A 23,015-nucleotide genomic window follows, 5' to 3' on the forward strand; every position below is an offset into this window, starting at 1 on the left:
TGTAGACTTAGTATCATAGCCATATTTTCTCATGGAGATGTTAAACTTTTTTCTAGTTATTATTTTTTAAGACTTGAGTATATCTTTGTTTCTTAAATATTTGTCAGCTAAAAATCAAGAGACTTTTTCTTTTTAAAAGACCCAAAAAGTTCTGTGCTTTTACAGTACTTTTCTCATGTGACTACCTTTAGTTTCTATGTCTCCATATTCACTATGATCATTAAAACACTAGGATTTCCCATTAAGAAAAAAAAAAATTTTCCCCCAGAAGCAGATTTTTTAAACAAAAAGATAAACCAAGTAGAAGTAAATAATGGAATTGTACCTATGTTTGTATTTCTGGAAAACTATTGGCTATCGAAATACATTGGTATTTTGTGTGATATCTCTGGCCTTCATGCCATGAATTTATTGGATGGTAATGTGCTTTTGTTAATTCAGTAACTGCAGCTACCCTGAATATATAAGACAAATTCTAAGTCAGACTCTCAAATAGAATCAGATTTTTCATAGAAACTGGGTACATAATAATTGTAGGAAAGTAAAAGGATAGGTTATGAAGCTCTACTCTATGGCTGCATTGCAAACCACCTCAAAACCTAGTGGATTAAAACTGTTTACTAATTTTTTACAGTTCTATGTGCCTGTTGGACAGTCTGCTGGTTTTGCCTGGGTTCACTCATGTACCAGCCTTCAGCTGGAGGGTTTCTCAGGCTGAAAGGTCCAAGGTGACAACACTCACATGTCTGGCAGTTGGTGTTGGTTAACGTTGAGGCTTTGCTCCATGTGGTCTTTATGACATGGGGGTCTCAAGACAGCATTCCAAGACAGTGAAAGTGGAAGCAGTAAGACTTCTTACAGCCTTGCAAATCATATAATGTCAGTTACACTGCATTCTCTTAGTCAGAGTAAGTCTCAGAAGGCTAGCCCACAGTGAAGGGACAGGAAAATAAGATTCCACCTCTTTTGTGCAGACCAGCAACATCACAATGCAGAGGGGTGTGCATACTTGAATGGGAAGCATTCGTAGCCATATTTGGTCATTTACCACAGGTTGCTTAGAACATTATCAGAAGAGGCATCCTTAAAGATGTCATGATTGGGATTTGCTTTCAGATAGAGGGTGGTAAAATAGACAGCAAGATAGGTCAAACGTTGATAATTGTTGGAGACTATTGCTTGGTACATAGGGGTTCATTATTGTCTCTACTTTTGAGTACCTTTGAAATTTTTCATTGTAAAAAAATTTTTTAAGGCATACTCAGGTAATCTAAACTCTATTCTGTGAAGTGATTTTAACCTTATTTTCCACTTAGTATTTACTAGAATAGCAGTAATTGTTTAATATTTACTACTTCCTTTGTGGTATGTAGATACTAAGGAGTGTAAACCAGCAGTACTGCAATTTAGAAAGGGAATTATTCTTAGGAGTTATTTATAAATTTTGTCGTAATATGAGTTATAAAAAACTTGTCTTTTTATTTGCAAATAAGTGTTTCCCTTAATTATCAAAGACCAAGTACATTAAAGAAATTTTGGAAAGTTAAGTATAAAGAGAACAAAACTCACCTAGAGATATAGTAAAATGTTAATAATGGCTATTTTTTCCAATTTTTTATGTACAGAGTTATATAAGTAAGGTATATAAGTTTCTTTACCCTGCAGCAGTTATTCTCCTTAAGTAAATATGAATGACTTTAAAAAGTCTTTTTACTATGTGTTAAAGACAAATTTCAAATAATGAAAAAGCTAAAAGAATGTCTACTAAGCTGTTCGTATCAAAATTTTTTAAGACTGATGGTATTGCTTAATAATAGCTAGTATTTGCTGAATACATACTATGCGCCAGCAGTGCTCACGGTATACTTGGTACTATTATTATCCCCATTTTATAAGTGAAGAAATTAAGCATTAGAGAGATTAAGCCTAGTCACACCAAGTAAGGGACAGGCTTCAAAGCTTGCACTCTTAACTATCATATTTTTACAGATAGTTAGAAATTGGCTCATGCTAAAAACTGGGCAATGCTTAATTTATCTTGCCTAGCCTTAGTTTCCTGTTTTGGAAGAATTACCTTTATTAATGAATATATTTCAGGTAAACAAAAAGTCTTAGGTGTGGGCTGTACTATTTGTTAATACGGATGAAGCCTTTTTGTTTGGTGATTTGGTTTATGACTACTATGTGACTCTTGACAGATCGTGAACAAGACTGTTATAATGGGACACAGTGACCTTCAGAGTGATGGGAGAGGATACATGTTATTTGAGAGACCTTCATAAGCAGAATCAATGAAAAACTTTTGAGCATTACACTACTATTTCTCTGATCTTAAGAATAAACAGCTTTCCAAATTTGGTAAACCAAAAATCTAAGCCCTACTTGGCAGGCAACTTGTGGTAGTGCTCAGAGAAAGCTTTACTCTTAAAGAAGGTAATAGGTAGAACTCCTTTGCTCCAAGCATTTTCTTATGTTGCCTGAAGTTTTTCAGTTTACTTTTTCATAGTGCCCCAAATTTTACTAATTAGACATCAACAGTGGAAGGGGGGCACTAAGGCTGACCAGATAGAAGGTACAGTACAAGCAGAAGGCAAAGAGGTAGCATTTGTATGGGAAAAAGTTAAGTAGATCAGTGTGAGTGATTGACAATCTATCAGCCCAGAGAGTTCTGTGTTTTCAAAACTATTTCCAGCAAGCTTCTAGATCTCTTCTGGGCACTCAGACTACTCATTCTTTAAAACCAACTCATCTTGGTGTGCTTCCTTGTCTTCCATTCCCGACTCGCTGCAAAAAAAGAAAAATGTTTGTTCTTCATCAGAACTTAATCCTTTGAATAATCCCTCCCTCGTCACCACTCTTCAAATAGTAGGTAAGTTCTTTTCTACTTGAGATGTATTGAATCTACCTTCTATTCATTTACTTTGGGCTCTCACTAATTTGTCTTGGAACCAGGATGTTGCTTCCTAATAACTTGTCCTTAATACTGATTTAGTTTGAGGGTTTTTTTTTTTGTTTTTAGCTGATGCTGTTTCAAAATCTCTAGTAGCTCCTAAGCCTGAGTCTATAGCAGTAGTTTGTTCCCTGTGGTTCCACGAAGGTAGTAAAATTAATTATTGACTTGCAGTATTGTAGGAAATGGAGGAAGCTGTATATGAATCTATTATTAAGGTGAGGTAAAACTAGATAAAGGTTTTTTTTTGTTCTTTTGTTTTTTGTGAGGAAGATCAGCCCTGAGCTAACATCCATGCCAATCCTCCTCTCTTTGCTGAGGAAGACTGGCCCTGGGGTAACATCTGTGCCTATCCTCCTCCACTTCATATGGGATGCCGCCACAGCATGGCCTGACAAGCGGTGCCTCAGTGTGCACCTGGGATCCGAACCTGGGCCGCCAGCAGCGAAGCGCGTGCACTCAACCGCTATGCCACGGGGCCGGCCCCTTAGATAAAGTTTTGTTGGACTGCTAAGTGTTTCATCTTTGAAAGCTCCAACTGTTTTCAAATTTATTTTTATTTTTTTCCCCCAAAGCCCCAGTAGACAGTCGCATGTCATAGCTGCATATCCCTGCAGTTGCTGCATGTGGGACGCGGCCCTAGCATGGCCGGACAAGCGGCGCATGGGTGCTCGCCCGGGATCCGAACCCGGGCCGCCAGCAGCGGAGCGCACGCACTTAACTGCTAAGCCACGGGGCTGGCCCTCCAACTGTTTTCAGGAACATAATTTCTGGGGTCTTGAGGGAGAAAAATAATGTACAAATTATTGGTAGTATAAAGCTTAAAAACTGTTGCCTTATTAAATAAAGTACAGACTCCTAAGTGGAGGACACAAGATTGCCTTTACAATCTGGGTATAATCTGCTTTACGTATTTATTTCCTTCAGAGTCCTTTCTTTTCCTCTTGACCCTTCCACGCCTTCCATTTCACCCTTCACACTCACATTATTTCCTATTTTCCAGTTCTTCTTCAACATGCTCTAGCATCTTTATGCCTTCCTCTTTTCCTATTTTTATTCTTCAAAGGTCAAGTCAAATGTTACCTCCTCCGAAGTGTTTCTCATTTTGTTGGAACTTTTAGCTCCCAATTTGATGTTCCCATAGCATTTTCAGATTTTTTTTTTTAAGTATAATGATTTTCATCAGTCTGGTATGAGTATCTAATCTAGCAATTAGTATAATTGCCAGTTATTTTAGTTGGAAATTTTTGGGCCTCTTGACTCTGATACTTCATCTGTTTTGAAAAATTTTCAGCCAATTATCTCTTCAAATCTTTTCTCTGTCCTAGTTCTTTCCTTCTACAACTCCAGTTAAGTTTTCTTACTCTTCCCTCGGTGTCTCTTAAATCCTCTCTTCTGTATTGACCATCGTCTGGTTTTCTGTGCTTCATTCTGGGTGATTTTCATCTGGCCTGTTTCCCAGTTCCCTAGTTTTTCAATTTTGCTTAGTATACTGTTAAATGCATCAGTTTTCCAGTTTGCTGACATTGGGGCCATCTCTTCATCTGGTTCTGTTGACTCTTTTATCTCTTGGCAATGGGTTGATTTTTTTTTTCCCTTGTATTTTTATCTTGTAATTTTTGATTGAACACCAAAGATTGTAAATAAAATAACAGTAGAGACTGAGATAAATAATGTTTATACCTGGATATGGACATACTCCACTTCTGTCAGACTCTTAGTATGGTGGGTTGAGTTGGTTTAGTCTGTATTTGAGCTGGGTTTGAGCTTTATTGTTGCTTTATTTACCTTCAAAGTATTCGAATAGTGGACTGCCACTACGTGGTGCTTAGCCTGGAGTGCCAGAGGATTTCTTTTGGTATTCTTTCACCAGCCTCAAATCCTGAAGGCCATGCACATCTTCACCACAGAGGGGTCTCTCTCAGCCTGTTGTAGCCCCCTCAGCAGTAGACGTGGGGGGAAGGTGTTCTTAGTTCTATGCATCCTTCTCCAGTCTTAGGCAGGCTCTGTGTGCCTAATCATCAGAGGTGGGGCTGTCCCAAGATTTCTGCCCTTCTCCCAGTTTCCTAGAGTCTAGAGTGCAGGCAGACACCCCCCCCCCCGCCCCCTGGCAGCTGATCTCTGACTTGTATAGGTGGAGGATCTTGGGCAGGCAAGTTTCATAGCCCTTCTCCAAAGGCTGCAGTCCTCTGCCTTGTATTAGTGGAGAGTCCTTGCCGAAAGTGGATTTCCTATGAACAGCTGATCCCACCTTATCCTCATGCAGGGTCTGGAGCATGGATGAGCTGCTTCAGGTTTTCCTCTTCTCTTAAACATAGGCAGGCCTTGCATGTTCGTACTAGAGAGAGAGAGATTCTTTCAAATCTCCTATCTGCCCCCATTTTTTCTTATGAGCACTCAGTGGGGGCCTATGGAAAAGACTCACCCTGTGTTGGGGCTCCCAAAGTTTCTCAACTGTCACACTAGCAAATATTTGGCCTTTATGAATTTGATGCATTTTGGCTGTTTCTTCTTATCAGGTTTTATGGTGGCCACCTTTGTCCCATCTGTCCTTGTGAAGGGGGCTTGCCATTCTTTGCAGTTCAGTTCATCCGGTTGCCTTGCAACCTCAGCTCTGATGGACTCAAGAAAAGTGATTTTTAGATTATCCGGCTTACTCTTGTTATGTTAGAGTAGGAATGATGTTCTCTTGTGGCTTTCTTTATACTAAGCAGAGACGGAACAATTGCTCCCAATTTTGTTTGATTTATTTTGCTTGAAAATATTGAAGCAGAGAAAAGTTGGAAGAACAGTAAGATTAATATCCATAAAACCTCACGTATATTCAATGGTTAATAATTTGCCATATTTGTTTTATATCTATATAGGTTGTATGTGTCCTTACATATATTTGTTTTTTAAATATGTATTCTTATTTCAGAGCAATTTAAAACTAAGTTGTAGACATCGTGACACTACTCAAATTCAGTTCATAGTCAAACTTTCTGTTGTTTTTTTAATCAGGATTCAACCAAGTTTCATGCATTGCATTTGATTTTGTTTGTTTAGTCTCAAACTAGAACTAGATTAGTACTTCCATGTTTTTTTCTTTGTAACATTGACTTTTTGAAGTGTCCAGGCCAATTATCTTACAGAATGTCCTGCATTTTGGATGTGTGTCATTCTCATGGTGTCATTTACATTTAATTATATTGTATTTTTCTGTTTAGTCCTTTTTTCAAGGGCTTTACTTTTTGCAGTGTCCTCTTCCCTGCACATATTTTTCAAGCTTCTCTTTATTTGAACATTTTAAACATAGTTATTTTATATAATCTACCTGAAATACTTGATTTGACATTTTTGCTAGTCTATTTTTTCTCATCTTTTGTGTCTCAAGGACCTTGTTTGTGGTGCCTTGTTTCGTTGTATGCTTAGCTATCGCCTGCTTATTATACTTGAAATATTGTTTGTAGAAGTTATCTGAAGCCTAGCATGAAGGCACATTCCTTCAGCAAGATTTGTCTTTGCTTCTGCCAGGTTCTTGGTGGCTTACTAGATTGGGACCATCTTAAACCAAATTCAGTATTTGAGCTTATAATTATCAGCCAGGCAACATCAACCTTAGCTGCAAATATGCACAAGAACTGGTTTACTTCTGTTTTAACTCTTATCCTGTCCTTGTGGCCCTTGAGTCCAGCTGATTGTGATGAGGTGGCCTGTTAGATTCCTCACGTTGTGCATGTTCCGGGCTTTGATTTCCTTCCGTGAGACTGGCAAAATCAAAATTGAAATTTTTCTGTAATTTACAGATGCCTTCAGGGCACAAGTGACTTTTGTACTTTCATATCTCTTGGATTCCCATTTCCCTTCATTATTGACCTAGTAATTCCTTATTACCCTATCAACTCTTCATTAAGAGGGTGTTCTTTGTATTTTATCTAACATTTTTCATTGTTTTGGGGGAAGGATTGGTCTGAATAATGTGCCATCAAGAACTGAATATTCTCTCCCACAGCATTTTGTGTAATAATATCTAATATCTGCTATTATATAGTATTATATTTATTATTTCATTCCCTTTCCCACCCCAAAACATGGGTTCAGGAAATAGGTTTTATTATTATATTGCTAGAGTTTAGCACCCTAACTGGTATATTGAAGGTACTCAGTAACTAACATTTTATTTTATTTTATTTTATTTTATTTTATTTTATTTATTTTATTTTAATTTTATTTAACGGGGGTGGGGAAAGAGTAACTAACTTCTAAAAGTTGAATTGGAACTGGGATTTTTTTTTTAAAGTGGTACATAGTTGGAAATTAAGTGAAAAAGGTAGGTTAGAGTTCTGGATGCTAGGCCAAAGAATTTAGACTTCCTTTTTAAGGTAGTAGGAAAGAATTGAAGGTTTGATTGGGAAATAGTGCCATCACTAGTAGAATGAAAAATAAAAGAAGAAATGTGTGAATTAATGATGAGTTCCCTTTAGACAGAGCTCAGCATAGTATTATTAGAGACAAACTTTGTTGGTTTACCCAGAGTAGGCCTTATATCCAAGTAAAGTCTTGCTGGAAAACATTGCAAAATTCAATTTAAATTTGTCTGTATTCTAGTATAAGTTGCGAGGTAGTTTTTCAGTTGCATTTAACATATGACTGAGATCTTGGTAACTTGCAGATAACATGAGGCACAGAATTAATTACAGAATTTTGCATGTCAGGTAATGACTTAGAATTCCTTTGGCTTTTTACTTATACTTAAAGTTTAAGGTAAGATTATTTCTACAGAATAGACTTGAATTGTGTTGTTTATATGTAGGAAAAACTTTTTTGGTCTACAGATCCTTTATAGTGTTCAACAGGCCACCAAAAACATGAACTTGCCTTAATGAGCTCTGTTTCCTGGGAAGCCCGGTGGAATGAAATTACCTACAAAAAAAATAGTCAATTTTTTTTAGTAGCTAACAAACCACAGGTTTATGAGATGGACAGACTACATAAATTGTGGAGTTGGTTTTCCACTCCTGTTGCTTATGTCAGTCACTATTAAAATGCCTCAAGGTGAGGGCACATTTAACATAGTAAAAGTATGACTAATTAGGTAAACTAGCAGTTCAATATCAGCTCCAGAGAATCTTTACCCAAGAGACCTTATTTCAGAAGTTGGAAAGTTCCTCAAATATTGATCCTAAGATTTTTGTGGTTTTGTGGCTCATTACCTTCTTTCTGAATTTGAAACAGGTTCTGGAGAAGGGAAAATGTGGCTTCTTGCAGCTGTCAGTGCGTCAGTTTACTCAGTCATAGATGTGTTGATAAGGAACGTGAGCACGCAATTCCAGTGGACCCATGATGCCTAGAACTTGAGTGGGGCTCAAAGAGAGTACAAATTAAGTGTTATGGAAGCTTCATAGCAATGATGAGTACTGTATGCAGATTGAGTGGTAAGGCATGGCAGACAGGCACATATCTCTTCTGCTCAAGCTCCGCTGTCCTATCTGACTTCACTTATAAAATGCACGTTCAAAGATGAAATTATGAATAGTTTCGAGACGTCAGCAGCAGAGCTTTTAATCAAATGCAAGGCCCTGTGCGTCTGCATAGGTCACGCACCTATGAAACCAGCCCTGGTGATAAGTTTTTATCTTATCCCCAAACAGAAAGAGAGCTCGACTGTCCAACTCTGGAATCAAATCTGAAGAAATTTAGACTTAAAGAAACAGTATATAGTGACAGAAGGAAACCAGGAGACTGTTAAATTGACCATTGAGGAAAGACTGTGCATACGAACTTTTTTTGTGCTGTACTCTTTTAACTTGGTTAAGACCATTAGGCTTCAAATACCTTTTTTCTGCTAGTCTTATTCTTGCTTATACCTTTTCCTTTATAGCAATTTTAACTTTATATGGTTATTTGTGTAGTTTGTTTTCTACTAGACTACAACTTCTTCGTAGTCACTATCTTAGTACGTTCAATGTTGTCCGGTCACCTCATCCCCTTGTTTAATATTAATTGGCCTAGCACATACTAAGCATCTAAAAAATTATTTGTTAAATGAATGAATGAACTTGAAAAGATGCCTTATAGTACCTTGTAAGTGGTCTGGTAGAACTTTTTCAAGGACTGCACATTTTATTTTATTTTTTTCCTCTTTTTTGTGCTTTTGACCTACAACTTATGCAACCAAATTATATAAGTTTTCTGGTAACACCTACATTGTCAAAATTCAATCAATTTATGTAGAGGAGTTGCCAAAAATAGTTTCATACAGTATAAATTATCTCTCTCAGAGGACTCCACCTCTTTGCCTTTTCCCAAGAGGTTTATTTTGAGCAGGTTTCCTACTGGGTTAGTTTCATTCTGCAGGTAAGTCTGCAAGTAACAATTGGGTTTAAATATAGTCAAAGTAAACTACGAGAGGTATGGTTAAGAAGCATTATTGTTGTTAAAGAACCATCCATTGGCTTGTATCTCTTAACAAGTCTTCCTGTTTAAAACCCTCAGATCATAAATACAGTCCCTGTTTAGTATTTTCATAGCCTTCTTGATAAAATAGCAAATATGCTACTTGTTAAATCATTTATGGGCTTTTGCATGTCAGTGTTTAAACATTAATATTCTTTCTACTAATATATGCCTTCTTTAAATGTCCCATTCGTAATTCACCTCTTTTTAATAAATTTTGTATGGACGTATGTATATAGTTTATAAAAAGCTGAAAGTAGAAAAGATTTATGTTAGGTAACGGTATGCTTTTATCATTCAAACCAGGCCACTTTTAAGAGACAACGCAAGCACTATTAATAATTGTGCTGGGATAATGAGTACAAATTAGGACTTCTCTGGCCATAAACTGGGACTGTTCTAGGCAAACCAGGAAATATGGTCATCCTACTTAAAAGGAAAACAGAAGTCATTTGCCCCACCCTTTACCTCATTCCCAGTCCCACTTTCTAAAGGCGGTGACCCTCAACTTTTTAGCTGTTCTAGGATTTACCTTCATATTTCTAAGTGATGTGTTTATACTGTTACTTTGTGATTTTTCAATATTATATATGTGTTTTCCTTATTCACCATTGTCCTTACTTCCCCTACCCACCTCTATCCCCCAGCATGTTTGCAACAAAATTATTGATTCAGTAGTGTTTATATTATTATAACTATGTAAATATTAAAGGTCACCCAAGCATAGCAATATGTCCTTTCTTGAACAGCTCTATTTTCCCAAATTAGAAAATTAATTTATTAAATTGCTGTTTGTTCTGTGTACTCAACATTTTTTCTCAATTGTATCATCATCTCTGCCACGTGCCAAAATAGTTTCCATATGATTCTATTTTTTTTCTTAGAACTTTGCTTCGTTATCTGTGATCCTTCTCTGGTCTGGATCATTTGCTCCCCATGCTTTCTACATACCTTTGTAATTCTTTCCTGGATTCTGTGTCTGGTTCTTTCATTCTTTACACTCCTGTTTTCCTAGGACATGCTCTTTGTTTGGCTTCCTCTGGTTTTTGTGGGGGTTTTTGCTTGTTTTTTTAAGATCTTGCATGTCTAAAAATGTGTCCTATTCTCTACCTCAGTTGTTAGATTGGAATTCAAGGCTAACCGGTTTTCTCAGTACTATAGGCATTGCTTCATCGTCTTAAGAATTTTTAAAGTTGTAATTAAGAAGCCATTCTGATTACTTTTCTTTTGTATGTGACTCACTTTTCCACTCTTGTAACTTATAGGATCTTCCCTTTATTTCTGGCGTTCTGAAATTTCAAGATGATAAATTGTGATTAGTGTTCATCTTTTTTCTTTGATCCTGCTAAATATCTTAAACCCTTTCAATGTGGAGATTTATGTCTTTCAATTCTAGAAAGTTTCTTTTATTTCTTTGGTAATTTTCTCTCCTCTATTTTCTTCCTTCTCTCTTTCTGTAACCATAGTTATAGTCAAGTGATAACTCCCATGAACAGTTCTCCTATTTTCCAGTTACATTTTCTACTTCTGGGAGGTTTCCTCAGTTTACTCCCAGTCCTTATGTTGAATTTATTTCAATGTATCACATTTTTAAAGTGTATCACATTTTGAATTTCTACAAGCTCTTTATTGTACTCTGATTGCTTTCTCAAGCATCCTGTTTTTAGTTTCGGAATGAATGTCTTTTGATCCCTTAGAGGATAGTAATTAGCTCCTTTCCCCAAATTTTCTCCACGTTCCTTTTTTTGTTGTTTACTTTGGTCTTTCTTTCATATTGGAGCCCTTCCTTGGATTCCAAGTGATCCTTGATGTTTGTCTATTATAAAGAAGTGCAAAAAAAACTAATTAGAATCTCTTGGCCCAGCCCTGGTTGCCCACTGGTTAAGTTCGGCGCACTCCACTTCGTGGCCCAGGTTCGGTTTCTGGTCATGGACCTACAACCACTCATCTGTCAGTGGCCGTGCCCTGATGGTGGCTCACATACAAAATAGAGGAATATTGGCAACAGATTTTGGCTCAGGGCAAATCTTCCTCAGCAAAGGAAAAAAATGCTAATTAGAAATTCTTGGTGACTAGTGGACTTTCTATGGGGTAGGATGGTCAAGTGGCAAGCTAGCTTTGTAATTGGGAGCATTCCAAATGTCTGTATCCAGAAATCTTATCTCTGGTATTTTGTTTGGTGATCCAAGAGTAAAATCCCTTCATCTCCTGACAGTTTTGTAGAAACAGGATCAGGAAAGAGTCCTTGGGTCTCAACATTGAGTACATAGATTTCTCTGTTATTCCTGATGTTTACCCTGCAAAGACAGGGGGAAAGTTGCCTGTGAGATCCTTATTCTCTGGAGAATAAATTTCTTATTTTTGGAAGAGTGGAGCTAGAGGAAGAATTTGGGGTTTTACTACTAAAACTACAGATTTTAATTCAGCAACTTGCTTTTCAATCTCAGTCATCATCCCTTTTTATGGTACCTTGCATCTCTGGGTCTTGATTCTTTCTAGGGTGCTAAGGCCAAATACTTGCTTCCACTTCTACCTCTTTCAGAGTACTTGGTGTGTAGCTTCATCCTCTCTGCTAAATTACTCTACCTCTCCTCCTCCTCTGGATTTTCCAAATATAAATTGAAATCTCTTGCCTTCTATGGTTCCCTTTCCTGTTCTTTTCATGGTTAAAGGTTTTGGATTCATTTACTGTCATTTTATAGGGGTTTTGGAAAGATGGGCCAAAATAGATGCATAAGAATAACCTGTCTTGTTTAACTGGAAGTTCAGAACTGTTATTTCATGGCCTTTTTTGATAAGCTTTCTTTGATTTAATCATATCTCTGTATGACTTTTACTATGGTTTCTCATTAGCTACATATTCTTAGTTGAATAATTTTAATTGCTGTTGGGCTGGTGTTATATCTTTTGTATGTTTGTTATAGATCTCCTACTGCAATATAGACCATATGTTTTGTTGATGTTTTTTGTTCTCTTCATCCTCTTTTCTGTCATTGCCTGATACCGTGTTTTTAAGACAAATATTCTTTTGTAGTAACTTTTAAGGTAGAAAGATGTGATTGATCCAAAACTTAGTTGAGAAGTAAATGAGGTTACGTGCTGAAAATGAATTAGATATTTTTAACTTAAATGCTTAAATTTGAAAATGTTCATAAAGCCAGATATACCTTATCCAAGCTGCATATGAGATCAGCAAAGTGCATTTGTTAGTACTTACCTTAATTTCAGTCTACTACCAGCACAATAAGGGAATAATTTTAGACCTTGAAGGTGGGTTACTGGGAGAAGTTGAAGAGATTATTTTGATTTCTTTTTATTTGCTACTTTGTTTTGCCCTTCTCTTCTTTCTGCTCTCAAGACTGGTAGCATCTCAGTTATCTAGAGGCCTCATTGTAAATTCTTTCCTCAGAAAATTTTAAGTTTTTTTTTTTTCCAATTTATAAAAGTAATGTCTTTATAGCAGTACTGTTTTAATAGCCTAAAACTGGAAACAATCTAGTGACCATCCTTAAGAGAATGGGCAAATAAACTGTGTGTATTGATACAATGGAATACTATATAAACCATTTAGAGGGAATTTAACTACAACTGTATGCAACAGCATGAATGAATCTCACAAATATAATGTTGAGCAAATGAAACTAGACATAAAAGAGTATGTATTTTATGATTCCATTTATATTTATAGTTAAAAATCGGGTGTGGCTAATGGTGACTCTTGGTGTGGGTTGAGGAATGTTTAGTGGAAAAAAACTTAGAAATTATTCTCACTTTTGAGAAGGCTAGATAGGAAAACAAATTACAGCATATCATATGATGTCTTAAAAGTATGTACAAAGTGGAAGCACACAAAGAAAAATGCTTGGCCCACATAGAAGGGCCGTGAAAACATACTGTTTTAAGGGGTGTGCAAATAGTACAGTATAGCTAATGCACATGGTATGAGTATTGAATATCTATCTAATAATAGATAAGAATAGCAAGAGCATCAAGGACAAATTCATGTAGGATTTTATATAGAGACAAAATTGAGTAAGGAAAAGAGCCCAGGCTTTGGAAACAACAAATCTCAGTTCTTCATCCCACCTTTATCATATTTGCTTCATGCTGTGGACAGTAGGGAACCTTTGATGAACCTCAGACCTCTGCCTTGTAGAAGAGGCTGGTGATAGTCTCACATTTTACCATACCAGATATAGTTAATTTGCATGTTTAATTATTTATTCGAGCTGATGATTAAGGGGGATTAAGAGTTGAAAGTTTACATGTTTTCCCAAAGGCAATTAATCAAAATTTGCATTTCACAGGAAACCTTAAGAATGGAATCTAAACCTTCAAGGATTCCAAGAAGAATTTCTGTTCAGCCCTCTAGCTCTTTAAGTGCTAGGATGATGTCTGGAAGCAGAGGAGGTAGTTTAAATGATACCTATCACTCAAGAGACTCTTCGTTTAGACTGGATTCTGAATATCAGGTAACATCTTAATGTCTTTTTTCAAAATCCTTGGGCCCACATGTTTTATGGATTTTAGAAAGGTAATAGAGTGTGTTTATAACACCCTCAGCTGGATCTGAGGCATCCTGTAATCAAAACACATTATCTGCAGCAAAATGAATTGATGTTCACACCAAGTAGCAAAAACTTAATGTTTTTTGAACCTTTTGGATCTTAGAATTATGAATAAGGGATTGTGCTGATATATAAAATCATTAGACTTTCCAAAGACTTGGAAACCTTTTTATTTAAAATTTTAAGTATTGATTTAAGTATGAATTTGACTAAATAGTCAATGTGAATGACCATCAAAAGAACGAAAACGGCACCCTTTTTCTTGAACATTATGCTTGTTCATCTGAGTTTTCTCTCCATGTACACAAAGCAGTGGTAGAATAATGATTAAGTGTTTTTCTTTGAGAATATGACTTCCAAATATTTTTCTCTTTTTTTTCTTCCTCCTGAGGAAGATTTTGCCGAAGCTGACAGCTGTTGCCAATCTTCCTCTTTTTGCTTGAGGAAGATTCTCCCTGAGCTCAAATCTGTGCCAGTCTTCCTCTGTGTTGTATGTGGGTTGCTGCCACAACATGGCGGCCGATGAGTGGTCTAAGTCTGCGCCCAGGAACCAAACCCAGGCTGCCAAAGCAGAGCATGCCAAACTTAACCGCTAGGCAACGGGGCCACCGTCCCCCCCCAAATATTTTGCTTTTAATGGTTGGTGATTATTAAATTGACAGGCTGTCATTTTGTGAAGATACATCACTAACAATCTTTTAGATGAATTCTGAGGTTTTATTTTGGTGAATGAATTTTGGAGTACATGAGCTACTCTTATGTAGCTAATTTTCCTTAGAACTGACAGTGCTTTGGTTTGTAAAATGGATTGTTAGTGTTATAACATAGTAGTTGTAGTATAAAACAGTATAAATCTCAGAAGGCATGATTTGTAGGTTTAATGCAATTTATCTTGCTCGTCTTTAAAATTTAAGTTTATTGTATTCTTGGCTGAACAGCTGAGTAACGCACATGGGATTTGCTGAAGTCTGATGTTTAGGTAACTTCAGTCCTTGAGTGAAAATTTCTGTTTAAGTCTTAAGTATTTACATATTTATATATCATGTGATATACTATATGACAAAGTCTCATTTAAAAATATTTATGTACAATAATAAACATTTTATAAAATATTCCAAGACTGAAATTAAAAAAAATAATTTATCTAAAATACCCATATCTGCTGCCCACTTCTTGGCTTTATATGAACTGTTTACTTGGTCACATTTTAAATGTTGATTGATAATGTACTTTTTTATTCTATTGCTAGACAAGAGTATGCTTACCAAAGGTACAGAATCGCGTATTTTGCATTCTCTAGAAATGTTGTGGGTTAAATGATTGTGACTTATTAAAAGCACCGAATTGGTTTTTTTCCTATATTATCTTTACAAAATTTTGCCTACTGGTTTTGCCTAATTTTTCATATAGCTTATTAGTGAGGAACACAGACTCTAAAACCAGATACATATACTGCCTGGGTTGGAGCCCTGTTCCACTACTTGCCAGCTATGTGAACCTGGGAAAGTTACTTGACATCTTTCTTATTTTCCATATCATTAGTTGATTGGGTTGTTAGAGTTAAATGAATTAATACATTGAATGAGAATAGTGCTGCCACATGATAAACACTACATAAATGTTAGCTGCTGCATTTATTTTTATTATAATTGTTATAGTAATCATAATAATATTTTAGGTGCTAAAGTCTTGACTATATTTAGAAAATTTATTGGCATTCACTTTAAAATATAACTATTTTCAGACTATTCCTTCCAGCTTGTTCTTAATGTCATAGATTATTCCAAAACTCTAATTTTTTATCGTGGAAGAACAAATGCAAGCATAAAAAACCACTTAAGTCTTTTATTGATTCTTAATAAGATTAATCAGTTTTGTAAATTTGGGGATTTTCCTTAATGTTTTTGAGTTGCTTTAAATGGCTTCCAGTCTTTTTTTAAAATCAATTATAGAAATATTTCCAATCTTAAACCAACTATTCCTAGCCTGCTTTGCTTTTTAGTTTTAATTTAGAAACTGAAATTCCTGGCCGGCCCTGTGGCTTGGCGGTTGAGTGCACGCACTCCGCTACTGGCGGCCCAGGTTCGGATCCCGGGCGCGCACCGACGCACCGCTTCTCTGGCCATGCTGAGGCGGCGTCCCACGTCCAGCAACTAGAAGGATGTGCAGCTATGGCGTACAGCTATCTGCTGGGGCTTGCGGGTCGGGGGGGGGATAAATAAATAAATAAAAATTGTGAAAAAAAAAGAAAGAAACTGAAATTCCTGTGTTCTTGAACTAGGTATTTTACTCTTCTGTTTCCTTTTTTGTAAAATGGTGATAGTAGTTTTCTCATACAGTTATTGTTGAGATTAATGGAAAGAAATAATACATGTAAAGCACTTAGAACAGCAATGCCTGGAGAGTTCAAATGTTACCAATTATAATTATGATGTTATTGCTACTGTTGTCATCATTTCCTGGCTTTACATTGGTTTAAGTAGGTAATATCCTTATGGTATAGTATAACAGGTTATCAGAATATTTAAATTACATATTGCGTATTTAGTTTTATTTAATATTCTTAAGATTACTCAGCAAAATATATAGTTAATGAGTGAAAGAGACCTTTAAATATCAAAGAGAACATTTTTTTAGATTGCTGATACTTTCTCACTCCCAATTATCTACAACAGATCACTTCCCTTCTTACCTCAGACACTTAGTGAAGCTGAAGCTTCAGAAAAGAGGGTCAGGTCTGGGGCATAGTAGATCAATTTCAGTTATGTTATGGATTAAATAAGATAGAAATGCCTTATTTTTATACAGTGCTTGATATTTTATAAAACATTTTTCACTTTTAATGTTAGTTAAATAGGACAAATACTTGTGTCATTTCATAGATAAGGCTCTGAAATCTGGAAAGATAAGTGGTTCCCCGCAGTCACATGATTAGTGTTTAATGTACCCAAGCTTAAGTATCTTAAGACTTCTGGATAGCATTGTTTGTTTGGGAAAATGTAGGTTCTAAGTTTTGAACAATTGATTTTCTAAATATCTTTTGGTTCTCAGCCATTTGTAAGCTGGGCTGTCTCTGTTCTTAACCTTACTGATGTTTCTGTTACGCCTTTAAATTTTTACAATTTGCATGGTTGAAAACTATGGTCATTTTATCTCTTTGATAACAGTAAGTAGAATTTCAGATATTTTTTAAAAGAAAATTTAATTCTTGTAATTCATATTGTTAAAAGTAAAACTTGGGGAATATTATGTGACTGTGTAGTTTATGTCACTTTTCTGTATTTTTCTGTAATATAATTTAAGCAACCACTAATCCCACTGTACTTTCTCCTTTTGCTTTGTTGAGAGATTGATTACTTTTAATATGAAATAATAAAATAGGAGGTGTTTTATGAGGTTCTAGGTGCTTTTTACAGTTATTTACATCTTTCTCTAGTTTGTAGATCACCTCTTACAGAGCTCAGTACCACTGCATATTTTGTATAGTATGTGTTCTCAAGAATTAAAAGAACCGGTGGTCATTAACTTTATTTTTTTGCTTATCTACTGCAAGAGTAGCTTCCAAGGAAGTACATACATACATACATATATACACAATAGGACAAGTAAAGGAAAATAGTTTTAAAATGGAATCAGGAAAAGTACAGATAAAATACTGAGAGTGGGTCAAGGTTGTAACATTGATAGGCATTTATAAGCCCTACAGTGTTTTATTTATTTATTTATTTTTTTTGTGGGGAAGATCGGCCCTGAGCTAACATCTGCCAACCTCTTCTTTTTGCTGAGGAAGACTGGCCCTGGTCTAACATCCATGTCTATCTTCCTCCACTTTATATGGGACACCGCCACAGCATGGCTTGCCAAGCGGTGCGTTGGTGCGCGCCTGGGATCCAAACCGGCGAACCCTGGGCCACTGCAGCAGAGTGCGTGCACTTAACTGCTTGCGCCACTGGGCCAGCCCCAGCCCTGCAGTGTTTTTTTTTTGTTTGTGTTTGTTTTTGTTTTTTTTGTGAGGAAGATCAGCCCTGAACTAACATCCATGCTAATCCTCCTCTTTTTGCTGAGGAAGACCGGCTCTGAGCTAACATCTATTGCCAATCCTCCTCCTTTTTTTTTTTCCCCCCCAAAGCCCCAGTAGATAGTTGTATGTCATAGTTGCACATCCTTCTAGTTGCTGTATGTGGGATGCAGCCTCAGCATGGCTGGAGAAGCGGTGTAGGTGCACGCCTGGGATCCGAACCTGGGCCGCGAGTAGCGGAGCATGCGCACTTAACCGCTAAGCCACGGGGCCGGCCCCAGCCCTGCAGTGTTTTAAAGTTAAACTTGGACTCTTGTTTTGGGTGTCAGGAAGATCACAGAGAAACACATCCATCTCTATAAGTTGTTTTGTTCATAAGGAAAAGGTTGCAATGCTTGGCAGTTTGGTCTGAAAGGGAGCACAGAATGGTATAGTGGACACTGTCTTCAGTGGTGTAGTCATACCATGAGTATATACCTAGTTTTGGGAAACCGTTCTTTGGTAAACCTCAGTGGACACGATGCCAATGTACAGGTCTGTCAAAACAGTTCTGTGGAAGGCCAATAGAGTGATCTAAATGTTAAGTTTTTGGTAGTCTGTCTTGATCAAGGTAGTAAACCCAGGGTGTTTTGAGGGATAAATGAACTCTAACTCCTTTCATCTTGTATAAGTATAAGGTTTCTTAACCTGGATTTGTCATAAAATTGGGCATGAATAAATCCATAAATTCTTAAGATCAGCTAATGTCTTTTTTATGAAAATTGAGAAAACTACACATTTTGAATAGAAACTAAAATTGTAAGACTTCACATTAGTGTGGAGATGGATACTCTACAGCACATGAATAATTTTAAAAAAGAAGAGGTCAGAGTTCTAAGTTGTTGCTTATGGCTAAGGTAATTTTGGTCTGGAAAATTTTCAGAGCAGGAATTATCAGTACCATAGTCAAGGCAGTGATTCATGGAAATGAGCCAAGGAAGAGCGTTTCATTGTGGACTTGTTTGCATTACAGTGCATTGTGTGATTTCCCATGATTAAGTGTTGTCTGGTGGATAACATTGCTTGTGTTTGCAGCAGTCATTAAGGTTCTTTTTTTAAGAATAGCTTTATTGAAATGTAAGTCATGTACCATGTGACTCACCCATTTAAAGTGCACAGTGGTTTTTGTATATTCAGAGTTGTGCAAACCATCACCACAGTCAATTTTAGAATCTTTTCATCTCCTCAGGAAAAAACCCCAGATCCTTTAGCTGTCACTACACTACCTTCCCTGCCTCTCCCCCAGTACTAAGCAAGCACTAATTTACTTTCTGTCTCTATAAAGTTCCCTATTTTGGACTTTTATATACATGAGTGGAAACATACTGTGTGGTCTTTTGTGACTAGCTTCTTTCACTTAGCGTGTTTTTAAGGTTCATCTATGCTGTGCATGTATCAGTGCTTCATTCCCTTTTATGGATGAATAATATTCCATTGTTTGGATATGCCACATTTGTTTATCCATTTATCCACTGATGGACATTTGGGTTGTTTCCACCTTTTGGCTATTATGAATAATGCTGCTATAAACATTCATGTGCAAGTTCCTGTGTGGACTTATGTTTTCAGTTGTCTTAGGTATACACCTAAGAGTAGAATTACTGAGTCATATAGTAACTTTATGTTTAGTTATTTGAAGAGCTGCCAGACTGTTTTCCAAACTGGCTGAACTATTTTATATTCCCACCAGCAGTTATGTGTGAAGGTTCTGATCTTTCCACATCCTTGCCTACACTTATCTTACATTTTGATTCTAGCCATCCTATTGTGGGTGTTAAGTAGTATCTCATTGTACTTTTGATTTGGATTTCTTTAATGACTCATGGTATTAAGCATCTTTTCTTGTGCTAATTGGCTATTTTTATATCTTTGGAGAAATGTCTCTTCAGGTCCTTCGCTCATTTTTAAATTGAGTTGTCATTTTATTATTGAGTTTGAGTTCTTAATTTCAAATTCCACTTTTTCGTTGCTGGTATATAGGAAAGCAATTGACTTTGCTATACTAACCTTGTATCCTGCAACGTTACTATAATCATTTGTTAGTTCCAGGAACTTTTTTTGTCAGTTCTTTTCAGATTTTCTACATGGACGATTATATCATTTGTGAATACAGTTATATGTCCTTCTTCCCAATCTGTATGCTTTTTCTTTTTTTGTCTTACCACATTAGCTAGAACTTCCAGTACAGTGTTGGAAAGGAGTGGTGAAAACAAGAACAAAGTAAGCGCAGAGTTAGTAGAAGGAAAGAAATAACAAAGATCAGAACATAAATAAATGAGACTGAAAAGACAATAGAAAAGATAAGTGAAACTAAGAGCTGATTTTTTTTATGTTCATACTTATTATTTTTTTATTTTGTTTTTATCGAGGTAATCTTGGTTTGTAACATTATATAAATTTCAGGTGTATGTCATATTTTGATTTCTGTGAAGACTACATCATGTTCACCACCCAAAGTCTAATTGCCATCTGAAACTGTCCATATGTGCTCTTTTATCCCTTTGGCCTTCTCCCTCCCTCAAATAAAAAAAATTAGAAATGAAAGAGAAGATACTATAAATGATACCACAGAAGTACAAAGGATCATAAGGGACTACTATGAACAGTTATATACCAGAAAACTGGACAGCCTATAAGAAATGGATAAATTGCTAGAAACAGCTTACCAAGACTGAATCATGAATAGAAAATCTGAACAGACCAATAACAAGTAAAGAGATTGAATCAGTAATCAGAAACCTCCCAACAAAAAACAGTCCAGGACCAGATCACTTCACTCATAAATTCTACCAAACATTTAAGGAAGAATTAATACCAGTCCTTCTCAAACTCTTCCAAAAAATAAAAGAGGGGGTAACACTCCCAAACTCATTTTACAAGGCCCGCATTACCCTGATACCAATACTAGACAAGGACACTACAGGAAAAGAAAATTACAGGCGAGTATGCCTGATGAAGATAGATGCAGAAATCTTCAACATAATGTTAGCAAACCAAATTCAACAGTTTATCGTAAGGATCATGCACCGTGGTCAAGTGGAATTTATCCTTGGAATGCAAGGATGCTTCACCATCCACACATCAATCAGTGTGATACATCACATTAACAAAATGAAGGATAAAAATCATATGATCAGCTCAATAGATGCAGAAAAAGCATTTGACAAAATTCAAAACATCTATTTATGATTAATACTCTCAACAAAATGGGTATAAAGGGAATGTACCTCAACATAATAAAGGCCATATATGACAAGCCTCACAGCTAACATACTCAACGGTGAAAAGCTGAAAGCTTTTCCTCTGAGATCAGGAACAAGACAAGAGACAAAGATGCCCACTCTCACTACTTTTATTCAACATAGTATTGGAAGCTCTACCCAGAGGAGTTAGGCAAGAAAGAGAAGTAGAAGGTATCCAAATCAGAAAGGAAGAAATAAAACTGTGTTTATTTGTAGATGACATGATATTATATATAAAAAACCCTAAAGATTCCACCAGAAAACTATTAGAACTAATAAATGAATTCAGTATACTTCCAGGATACAAAATTAGTTGTGTTTCTATACACTAATAATGAACTATCAGAGAAATTAAGAAAATCCCATTTACAGTTGCATCAAAAAGAATAAAATACCTAGGAATAAATTTAACTAAGGAAATGAATGATCAGTACACAAAAACTATAAGACATTCATGAAAGAAATTGAAGAAGCCACAAATAAATGGAAAGATAGTCCATGATCATGGGTTGGAAGAACTACTTTTGTTAAAATGTCCATAGTACCCAAGGCAATCTACAGATTCAGTATAATCCCTATCAAAATGCCAGTGGCGTTTTTCACAGAAATAGAACAAGCAGTCTTAAGATTTGTATGAAACCACAAAAGACCCAGAATAGACAAAGCAATCTTAAGAAAGAACAACAAAGCTGGACACACTTTCTGTTTCAAACTATATTACAAAGCTGTAGTATTCAAAACATTATTGTATTGGCATAAAACAGACACATAGATCAGTGAAACAGAATAGAAAATCAAGAAACAAACCCAAACTATATATGGTCAATTAATTTATGACAAAGGAGCCAAGAGCGTACAATGAGGAAAGGACAGTTGCTTCAATAAATGGTGTTGGGAAAAGTGAACAGCTATGTGCAAAAGAATGAAACTGGATTACTAACGTACACCATACACAAAAATTAACTAAAAATGGATTAGAGATTTGAACAGAAGACCTGAAACCATAAAACTCCTTGGTTTTGGTGATGATTTTTTGGATTTGATACCAAAAACAAAGGCAACAACAAAAATAAACAAATGGGACTACATCAAACTAAAAAGCTTCTGCACAGCAAAGGAAACCATCAACAAAATGAAAAGGCAGCCTTTTGAGTGGGAGAAACTATTTGCAAATCATTATCTGATAGGGGTTAATATCCAAATATAAAGAACTCATACAACTCAATAGCAAAAAACTAAACAATCTGATTAAAAAATGGGCAGAGGATCTGAGTAGGCATTTTTCCAAAGTAGACATACAGATGGCCAACAGGCATGTGAAAAGGTGCTCAGCGTCACCAATCATCAGGAAAATGGAAATCAAAACAGGGAGATACCACTTCACACCTTTTAGAATGGCTTTTATCAAAAAGATAAGAAATAACAAGTGTTGGTGAGGATGTGGAGAAAAGAGAACCCTTGTGCGCTGTTGGTGAAAATGTAAATTAGTGCAACCACTATGGAAAACAGTATGGCTGCTCCTCAAATTATCAAAAATATAACTACCATGTGATCTAGCAGTTTCACTTCTGATTGTTTATTCAAAGGCAGCGAAAACACTTATTTTGAAAAGATATATACACAATGGAATATAATTTGATCACAAAAAAGAAAGAAATCCTAACTTGTGCAACAACATGGATGGACCTTGAGGACATCATGCTAAGGAGAAAAACAAATACTGTGTAATCTCACTTATATGTGAAATTTAAAAAAAAAAA

The 23,015-nt window shown here is 36.1% G+C and overlaps 1 protein-coding gene across 7 annotated transcripts in view; it reads left to right on the forward strand.

Moving 5' to 3' along the window:
* The window catches only part of MARCHF7 (membrane associated ring-CH-type finger 7), a 54,789-nt gene that overhangs the window by 3,290 nt on the left and 28,484 nt on the right, over positions 1–23,015 (forward strand). For 6 of the 7 annotated variants that reach the window (XR_009221410.1, XM_058549067.1, XM_058549070.1 and 3 more), the window contains exon 2: positions 13,696–13,860. Coding sequence is in view for 6 of the 7 variants with exons in the window: in XM_058549067.1 (XP_058405050.1) it covers positions 13,708–13,860 (153 nt within the window). In the remaining variant the exon portion in view is untranslated. Of the gene's footprint in view, positions 1–2,796; positions 2,870–13,695; positions 13,861–23,015 lie in introns of those variants that run through there. The other variant, XM_058549069.1, reaches the window with a different exon arrangement.

This window comes from Diceros bicornis, chromosome 10 (genome assembly GCF_020826845.1).
Source record: "Diceros bicornis minor isolate mBicDic1 chromosome 10, mDicBic1.mat.cur, whole genome shotgun sequence".
Classification (NCBI taxonomy): Eukaryota; Metazoa; Chordata; class Mammalia; order Perissodactyla; family Rhinocerotidae; genus Diceros; species Diceros bicornis.